At 42.7% G+C, this 10,277-nt stretch overlaps 1 protein-coding gene across 2 annotated transcripts; it reads right to left on the bottom strand.

Annotated features, from left to right (window-relative positions):
* Positions 1-1,054: 1,054 nt before the first annotated feature.
* nmur1b (neuromedin U receptor 1b) lies at positions 1,055-9,803 on the bottom strand. Of its 2 annotated transcripts, XM_021589937.2 has the most exons (3): positions 9,459-9,803; positions 2,899-3,796; positions 1,055-2,544 (listed from the first exon to the last, which is right to left on the bottom strand). In XM_021589937.2, exons 2-3 carry the CDS (start codon positions 3,773-3,775, stop codon positions 2,135-2,137), a joined length of 1,287 nt encoding a protein of 428 aa, XP_021445612.1. In that variant the 5' UTR covers positions 3,776-3,796; positions 9,459-9,803; the 3' UTR covers positions 1,055-2,134. The 2 variants fall into 2 exon arrangements, with proteins under 2 accessions (XP_021445612.1, XP_036822822.1); XM_036966927.1 differs by lacking the exon at positions 9,459-9,803 and having other exon boundaries at positions 2,899-4,618.
* Between the last annotated feature and the right edge of the window lie 474 nt (positions 9,804-10,277).

Genomic DNA, 10,277 nt, shown 5'->3' with positions numbered 1-10,277 from the left:
TCATTGTTATATTTGTTATTAAATTCCTAGGTCACCTCAACTTGTGCCAGACGCACATTTTCATCATTATCCGTAACTTGCGCTGGACTCCTATTGTAATTCCCCAGGGACTGTGTGGATTTCTGAAGTTCGCTCCACACACGTCTGAGTGGTAAGTATTCTGCCCCAGAGCACAGTGAAGCCAGACGAGGCAGTCGGCAGAGTCATTACCCCAGATGGCTCAGGGTAAAAAGTCATAATCCCGGGAACTTTGGGACATTTTATATTGTGTCCTCGGTCATTCAACCAGACGGACTGTGAATCTGAGATGCCACGATCGGTGTTGTCGTTAGCTAGAAAGCGAATAAAGAAGTGTTGATTAGGAGAGTAGAAAGTCAGCAGAGCCGTCACTATACTCATTATCCGGATGGATCCGGGTCAAATGTAATAATGGGGAAGTGTGTGAGATTCCTGCTGCACTGTTCACTCAGAGCTGTCATTCAAACAGAGATTGTGAATATAATTAGCTATTCCTATATTAAATGAAATATTATCAATGGCACACAGAGAAAGCTCAAGAGATTTGTCTTGAAGAAATGTGTTCCTATTAGATTGTCTTTATAATATCCCCACAATTTTTTCTATCAAATGTCAATTATACTGTTGCAATTGAAACCGATTTTTCATGTAGATTTGTCATGCAGCTCGTCAGTAAAACCATTGTGTTTTCCTAAATAATGTTCAGATTTTACAGTAGGCTACTTAAAAGCAACATAACACATGAATTAGTATTCTATAAAAAAAAATCAAGTCCTTTCTGAACCCACATGACAACATGACAGGTTACATCTAACATATCATCTAGAACTATATATTTTCATAAGTGTTTTTGAATGGTCTCTTGAGACGTTATGGGAGCATGCAAGCATTGACTGACTAAATACTGTATGATTTAACTTCTGTTTAGCAATGGAAATGTACGTGATGCTGAAACCTTCTAAAATATTAATTTGAAATCAGTTTACACAGGAATAAAACAATTGCAGTTTTCAGAAGGCACACAGCATTTGTTTAGCATACGTATTTACTTACTACTGATGGAAATCCTGCCCCTTTTCCCTTTCTTTAAGGATGTCATACGTACATCACATTTTCCATTTCTTTAAGGATGTCATACGTACATCACATTTTCCATTTCTTTAAGGATGTCATACGTACATCACATTTTCCATTTCTTTAAGGATGTCATACGTACATCACATTTTCCAATTCTGTGTCATGACATTTCTATCTCCCATATACTTTCAATACTGCCTGTGATATACATTCATAGTGAGTGGGATTTTGATAGTGTACCGAGTACAATAACGCATGGAAGAAGACAGTTACAATTTAATCGTGTCTCCTGAAACATATGAACAGAATAAGATCAGTATTATATTAATAAGATATTTTACAAAGCTGGGTATTGTTTATTTTTCAAAATAAGCTTATATAAATAATGTGTTCAATCTGAATATTAATATCCGGTTGAAGAACACTTTCATCTGCACAGAATATAACATTTGAATATCCCACATATAACTAATTGTATGTGTGTGTGGGAAAACCATTTTATATTCAAAGTCGAAGGACTAAACTTTATTACTTTCTCTCTATCCACTCTGGCTGTACACAGTCGCAGGTTGATGTTTATTGAGATGTCGTGTTCTGGAGGCAGAGCTAAGCGATTTCCACTAGATGGGCCGGCTGCAAAGTCAAAATTGGCTATATGTTAGGGTTAGGCATAAGGTTAGTAGGGTGGTTAGGGTTAGGTTTAAAATCTGATTTTGTGGCTGTGCCAACTAGTGCCTACTCTACAAAGCTGCCTTCAGTACATGAGTCATCCCAATAAATACCTACCTGCTACACATTCAATCAGTGATCGATTTAATAATTACATTTTGGTACCTCATCCTGGTTAATTTTGGTATCGCCCAGTGAGAATTCCACTTTAAATCCAAAGTCTAGGGCAAAACTTCAACTTCAACTCTGTTGCTTTCCATCCAAACTCTCGCTGTACACGTTCAATCAGCTACACATTTTCTCATTGTGGTACCCAATCTTAGTTAATGTTTATACATTGTTTTGGTACCCCCACCCCATCACCCTCTATCTAATCAGGGCTTGTATTGCCATATACATGCTGGCCGTGGGGGTTTACGTACACATTCTGCTCCTCTCTGTCTGGGGTGATTCTCTCTGGGGTCCCATTATGTTGCGGCTTCTCATAGACGATACTACGTAGGGTCATTTGGGTGCTACGGGCGTTCAGCATGCGCACGTCGCCGCCACAGAGGCCGGAGCGACACGTGATCTGCTGGAACATCTCCCGGAAGCGGGTGGACATGAGGTTGTAGAGGATGGGGTTGACCGCCGAGCTGAGGTAGAAGAAGACCCCGGAGACGACGTGGACGTACTCGAAGACCAGGTGGTGGTGGCCAGTCCAGGAGTTTATGAAGCTCCACATGAGACGGTCAATGTGGAAGGGAGCCCAGCAGATGCCAAAAACAATCACCAGTACGCCTGCGTAGACAGTTGGACAGACAAGACAAGACATCTGCAGACTTTGAGAGCAAGAGCAACGTTTAAGTGACAATGAACATGTTTAGAAACTAATCTTTTGGTTTGTACTTTAGCACATTTTAAGTCCCAATTCAAAAAAATATTGGTCTATAATTTGACGCATTTCCAGAACATCTCATCTTCTGAGAGCAAGAGCAATGGTTAAGTAACAACAGACATGTTTAGGAACGGTTGTACTTCAGCAAATCATTTTAAATCCCTATTCAATAGAGAGATCGGTCTGTAATCTGTAATTTCCTGGACATCTCCTCTCTACCCTTCAGGCACTATAGAGAAAGTGGATGAGGAACTCACAAAGCATCTTGGTGACTTGTCTGTGGCGCGCCCTCTGCTGGTGCCTGCAGTGGCGATCAGGACCAAAACCCTGCCCGATCCCGACCCCCTGCATGCCCTTCTCCATCCTGAGCTGCAGGCCGATGCGCAGGTACAGCACAGTGATGGTGAGCATAGGCATCAGGAAGAAGACCAGCGTGGTCACTTGAATAATCAGGTTGTACATCCACATGGGCTTGACCATCATGCAGACGGCCGACTCTGGGAATTGGCGGCCAAATCGAGGCCTCAACACGGCCAAACCGTGGAGGCTGGTGTTTGGCATGGCGCACACCATGGACATGACCCACAGCATCAGGATGACACGCTTGGCATGGGCGTGCGTGGCCACGTGCTTGACTTTCAGCGGGTGTAACACGGCGATGTAGCGCTCCACGCTCAGTGCCGTTACATTGAGAATGGAGGCAAAGCAGACCGTCTCAAACAGGAAGGTCTTGAAGTAACAGCCACCAGCGCCAAACAGGAACGGGTAGTTGCTCCACATCTCGTAGAGTTCCAACGGCATACCCAGGACTAGGACCAGTAAGTCGGACACGGCCAGACTGAACAGGTAGTAATTAGTTGGCGTCCGCATCACCTTGTAGCGCACGATGACGGCGCAGGTGAGCACGTTACCTAACACTCCCACAGCGAAGATGATGAGGAAGGTAATGCAAACCGGCAGGAAAACAGGCGACCGCTGGAAGCCTAGAAACTTCTCCAGGTACTGACTCCGATTCAGGCACATGTCCTCCATGTCATCAGCACTGACGTTGCCCAGGGCCCAGGACACATTCCAACCAAGCTGGTCAGGAGTGGTGGCAGGCAGACCCAGAGAGGAACAGTTATACTGAGCCATTGGTTTATGGGGACACAACACCTGAGGGGGAGAATGGAAATAATAGGAATGGAATGTTTTGCTTGGTTCAGTGTAGGTGACAGTTTAGCTGCAGTCTGAACAAACAACATTTGGCAGTTGGTGATTATGACCGTGACCTATTACGTGCATGCTCATATGTCAGTCATATGTCACAATGAGGGTGTCTTGGATCGCTTCTGAATTCATCCCAGTCATCAGCAAATGATCATTGGGGTAGGTACTGTATGTCTAATATCAATGTGTGTGCAATTACAATGCTAATTCCAGGAAATGTTATCTAACATACACGTTTGGTGTAATTGAATGGTTTGCCTTGTGTGGTAGGTTTTTGTGGGTTTTGACACTTATGTAGGTGTCATAACCAGGTTATAAAATATCACAATATACTGTATGGCACAACATTAACATGTACATTTTATTCAATAAAACGTCTGTGTGAAAACAGTGTTACAATGTTATTTACGACAGGCTATGACAGCTGTTATGACATGGTTATGAGGTGTTATGACGCAGCCTGGTATGACATGTTACGAGTTCCAATTTGTTGTGGCTAACGTTGGCTTTAGCGACCTAGTCACCTAGCTAACGTTAGCCACAACAAATTGGGACTCGTAACATGTCATACTTATTTGTAAATTCGTAAGATATTGTACGAATTGCAATACGAAAAAAATATAATTGTAATTGTAATTCGGGAACATATTATATAAAATGTGTGATGGACATCCACAAATGAATACATACCATATGAAACTTGACATATCTTACTAAGTGGAGTGTCTCGGATTTACACTGCCGTTCAAAAGTTTGGGGTCACTTAGAAACATCCTTGTTTTCCATGAAAACATACATGAAATGAGTTGCAAAATGAAGAGGAAATATAGTCAAGATGTTGACAAGGTTATAAATAAAATAATAAAAATTGAAATAATAAAGTCCTTCAAACTTTGCTTTCATCAAATAATCCTCCATTGGCAGCAATTACAGCCTTGCAGACCTTTGGCATTCTAGTTGTCAATTTGTTGAGGTAATCTGAAGAGATTTCACCCCATGCTTCCTGAAGCACCTCCCACAAGTTTGATTGGCTTGATGGGCACTTCCATCACCATATGGTCAAGCTGCTCCCACAACAGCTCAATAGGGTTGAGATCCAGTGACTGTGCTGGCCACTCCATTAAAACAGAACACCAGCTGACTGCTTCTTCCCTAAATAGTTATTGCATAGTTTGGAGCTGTGCCTTGAGTTATTGTCCTGTTGTAGGAGGAAATTGGCTCCAATTAAGCGCTGTCCACAGAGTTATACCCTTCCTTCTTCAAGATCCCTTTTACCCTGTGCAAATCTCCCACTTTACCACCACCAAAGCACCCCCAGACCATCACATTGCCTCCACCATGCTTGACAGATGGCATCAAGCACTCCTCCAGCATCTTTTCATTTTTTCTACATCTCACGAATGTTCTTCTTTGTGATCCGAACACCTCAAACTTAGATTCGTCTGTCCATAACACTTTTTTCCAATCTTTCTCTGTCCAGTGTTTTGTGTTCTTTTGCCCATCTTTAATCTTTTATTTTTATTGGGAAGTTTGAGATATGGCTTTTTCTTTGCAACTCTGCCTAGAAAGCCAGCATCCCGCAGTCGCCTCTTCACTGTTGACGTTGAGACTGGTGTTTTGCGGGTACTATTTAATGAAGCTGCCAGTTGAGGACTTGTGAGGCATCTGTTTCTCAAACTGGACACTAATGTACTTGTCCTCTTGCTCAGTTGTGCACCGGGGCCTTCCACTCCTCTTTTTAATCTGGTTAGAGCCAGTTTGCGTTCTGTGAAGGGAGTACTACACGGCGTTGTATGAGATCTTCAGTTTCTTGGCAATTTCTCTTATGGAATAGCCATCATTTCACAGAATGACTGGGATTAACTTGGATTAGCTAACACAACGTGCCATTGGAACACAAGGGATGGTTGCTGATAATGGGTCTCTGTACGCCTATGTAGATATTCCATTAAAAATAATTTAGTAGTCATGTACAACATTAACAATGTCTACACTGTATATCTGATCAATTTTATTATTATTTTAATGGACAAAAAATGTGCTTTTCTTTAAAAAACAAGGACATTTCTAAATGACTGCAAACTTTTGAGCTGTAGTGTACCTACATAATAATACGTAGCTAAGCTTTTTTATGATTTCTCCATATTTCATTGTTGCCCATAATTTAATATCCAAAGATTGCAAACGTGTTACCCTCGGGTTTTACAAATTTACCCTCAGGGGTTTTACAAATGCATGTTACAATTTTTTTTCATGAACAACAGAACACGGTTTGATTGAATCAAGTCTCTCTAATATAACTTTGCTAACACACATTGCAAAATGTAACACAGGAACCAAGCTCGCATGATGGTTAATTCTTGCATGAGAACTTGTGTTGGCTCACAGGCAACCTCGGTTATATTGGTGGCGTGACCTGGTTCTCCTGGCAGTGTTAGCCTTCTGTGCTAAAGCCAATGTCCCAGACAAGGTTACTCATCACATGCACTTGGTTCACCAGACTGAACAAAAATATAAACACAACATGTGAAGGGTTGTTCCCATGTTTCATGAGCTGAAATAAAAGAGCCCAAAAATGTTCCATACTCACAAAAGGCTTATTTTGTACACCTGCTCCCCCTCCCTGGCGCTCGAAAGCGCCAGGCTCCCCAGCATTACGCTCTCCTGCCACCATCATTACGCACACCTGCCTTCCCCCATCACGCGCATCAGCAACTATTGGACTCACCTGGACTCAATCACCTGTGTCATTACCTCCCCCATATATGTCTGTTCCCAAGCTCTGTTCCCCGCTTCAGGATTAATTGTAGCATGTCGTTGTGTTACCCATGTGCTAACGCTGTTCCTGTCTGGTTCAATGTCTGTTCCTTATTTAAATGTTGACTCACCGTACCAGCTCCTCTACTACAGCATCGGTTCTTACAGAATTCGTAAGCCATCAAATGAAGCATCGGGGAGTGCTGGCTTTCCGGTTGGTGGTGACATCGGGTCTGGGGGGGCGCCGCCGATGGGTGCTTAAGCCAGCTCGTCTGGCTTCCACGTCCTAGCTGTCTCTGGGTTTTCTTGTCCCGGTTGGCTCTGCAGGCGCCCATCCGATGTAAGGCCTCAGCCGGATCACCAGGGTTTTATGCCTCAGCCGGCTCGCCAGGCTCCCATGTTCCAGCGGGATCATCAGGCTGTCATGCCTCAACCGGGTTGTCAGGCTCCCATGTTCCAGTGGGATCATCAGGCTTTCATGCCTCAACCGGGTCGTCAGGCTCCCATGCCTCAGCTGGTTTGTCTGGCTTTTACGCCCCAACCAGCTTGTCCAGGCCTTCACCTGGCCCGTCAGGCTTGCCCAGGTGGGTCGCCAGGCGGTGCCCCTAGAGGGTGGGATACTGTCACAACTGCTCCCTCTCCCCCTCCCTGACGCTCGAAGGTGCCAGGCTCCCCAGCATTACGCTCTCCTGCCATCATCATTACGCACACCTGCATTCCCCCCATCACGCGTATCAACAATTATTGGACTCACCTGGACTCAATCACCTGTGTCATTACCTCACCTATATACAGTGGGGAGAACAAGTATTTGATACACTGCCAATTTTGCAGGTTTTCCTACTTACAAAGCATGTAGAGGTCTGTCATTTTTATCATAGGTACACTTAAACTGTGAGAGACGGAATCTAAAACAAAAATCCAGAAAATCACATTGTATGATTTTTAAGTAATTAATTTGCATTTTATTACTTGACATAAGTATTTGATCACCTACCAACCAGTAAGAATTCCGGCTCTCACAGACCTGTTAGTTTTTCTTTAAGAATCCCTCCTGTTCTCCACTCATTAACTGTATTAACTGCACCTGTTTGAACTCGTTACCTGTATAAAAGACACCTGTCCACACACTCAATCACAGTTGAAGTGTACCTATGATAAAAATTACAGACCTCTACATGCTTTGTAAGTAGGAAACACTGCCGATTTTGCAGGTTATCAAATACTTGTTCTCCCCACTGTATGTCTGTTCCCAAGCTCTGTTCCCCGCTTCATGATTAATTGTTGTATGTCGTTGTGTTACCCGTGTGCTGACGCTGTTCCAGTCTTGTTCTGTATCTGTTCCTTATTTAAATGTTGACTCCGTGCCTGCTTCTCTACTCCAGCATTGGTTCTTACATTATTACTCTCAAATGTGGTGTACAAATTTGTTTACATGCCTGTTAGTAGTGAGCATTTCTCCTTTGCCAAGATAATCCATCCCCTGACAAGTGTGGCTTATCAAGAAGCTGATTAAACAGCATGGTCATTACACAGGAGAACCTTGTGCTGGGGACAATAAAAGGCCACTCTAAAATGTGTAGATTTGTTACACAACACAATGCCACAGGTGTCTCAAGTTTTGAGGGAGCGTGCAATTGGCATACTGACTGCAGGAATGTCCACCAGTGCTGTTGCCAGAGAATGTAATGTTAATTTCTCAACCATAAGCCACCTCCATCATTTTAGAGAGTTTGGTACGTCCAAACGGCCTCACAACCGCAGACCACATGTATGGCGTCGTGTGGGCGAGCGGTTTGCTGATGTCAATGTTGTGAACAGAGTGCCCCATGATGGAGGTGGAGTTATGATATGGGCAGGCATAAGCTAAAGACAATGAACACAATTACACTTTATCGATGGCAATTTGAATGCACAGAAATACTGTGACTAGATCCTGAGGCCCATTGTCGTGCCTTTCATCCGCCACCATCACCTCATGTTTCAGCATGATAATGCACAGCCCCATGTCACAAGGATCTGTACACAATTCCTGGAAGTTGAAAATATCCCAGTTCTTCCATGGCCTGCATACTCACCAGACATGTCACCCATTGAGCATGTTTAGGATGCTCTGTATCAACGTGTAGGACAGCACGTTCCAGTACCCGCCAATATCCAGCAACATCGTACAGCTATTGAAGAGGAGTGGGACAGCATTCCACAGGCCACAATCAACAGCCTGATCAACTCTATGCGAAGCCCATACTTATTTTTTAAGGTATCTGTGACCAACCTGTCATAAATCATCATTACACATTTTTCTAAACAAAGCTAAAAGATCCAAATGGATTTTGTCACTCCAAATAAACCAATGTAAACTATAATAATCATAACAATGGTAACAATTCAGTTAAAATATTTGGCTCCAAACTGCCACGGATCCAACTGCATAAACACAGCCTGGACAAAGTCATGATTCATTCAAATCAACAACCTACTGCTCTCTCCCATCCAAATTCATATCAAGTTCAAGATAATTAGCTATGAGAGGTATTCAAATACATACATGAAAATGGATGTAAAAATATGACTATTCCCATATTATTTATACTGTATAAATGTATAAAGTATACTGGTCATTTTGACATTATTTTAGCGATATAGGTACTATAAACAGTGTTGAACCCATAGCTGTATATATTTGGGAAAGTACAGTGGGCCTGTTTCTTGTCTTTGTCTAACAATAAACACTAATGTACACTAATGCACCTATTTTATGGGCATTTGTTTATAATAAGCATTCATGGTAGTCATTGCAGAAATGTTCTTCCATAGTCATGTGCCATGGATGGAAAGACGGAAAACTTACCTTGTCCTTTTTAAATGTCCTCTTCTTATTTCTCTTCAGACACGGATGTATGTAAAGGAGAGGGAAAAAGGTCACAAATTGATGTTCGTCATTTGTCCTCCACTGCTTGGATTTCAACTTTGCAACGATGACATCCTCCTATACTTTACCGGTTAGGTTCCCCATGTTAAAATCTCCTGAACTGCCGGAGTGAAGACAAAGAGCGCTGCTCTCTCCTCTGTCTTCCTGAATTGGAGAGCATAGCACCAAAAATAAAATCTCTCTCTCTATTTTTCTCTGGGAGAGTAAATGATGCTCAGCTCTCTGTCCTCCTCCTCCCTCTGGTCACATCCCCTATGTACATCTCCTAACTGCACCACACACCTTGTAAGATTGAGTCCTTGACCTGCAGTGAACCACAGACTGTGTCAATTGACATCTGATGTAGTGATGTTTGATAGAGCTTTTGTTCACAGTGGCAACCAATTTAAAAAAGGTTCAACTTTTATTACCCCACACCACACACACACACACACAGAGCCCGGCCCCAGTAAAAAGGGCAGTGATGTCACACACAAAAATAGAGTTTACCTTGACAAGATGGCCTCTATTATTTTACCTCTTCAACACATTGTCCAGGGTGAAAGCTAATGTTCCGACTAAATACTCACCCAATGACCGCTTCTATACAACAACAGCCAAATAAATAAACGAGAAGAAGACGTGAACTGTAAAACATCAATCGTGAAAATGATTAGAAAAAAGTTGTCTCTGTACTGCAAGCCCAATGTTCTGTTTTAAATATCACTTAAACACTCATTTAAAACACTTCAGTCCACC

Source organism: Oncorhynchus mykiss, chromosome 28 (assembly GCF_013265735.2).
Source record: "Oncorhynchus mykiss isolate Arlee chromosome 28, USDA_OmykA_1.1, whole genome shotgun sequence".
Lineage (NCBI taxonomy): Eukaryota > Metazoa > Chordata > Actinopteri > Salmoniformes > Salmonidae > Oncorhynchus > Oncorhynchus mykiss.
The sequence above is the reverse complement of the archived record's forward strand: the minus strand, read 5'-3'. Positions and strand labels throughout refer to the sequence as shown.

Bases quoted from the DNA above. Each gene is read 5' to 3' on its own strand.
- nmur1b (XM_021589937.2), bottom strand. From the start codon at position 3,775: ATGGCTCAGTATAACTGTTCCTCTCTGGGTCTGCCTGCCACCACTCCT. The intron at 2,545-2,898 runs GTGAGTTCCTCA...CTGTCTACGCAG, and splicing joins ACAAGTCACCAAGATGCTTT to GCGTACTGGTGATTGTTTTT.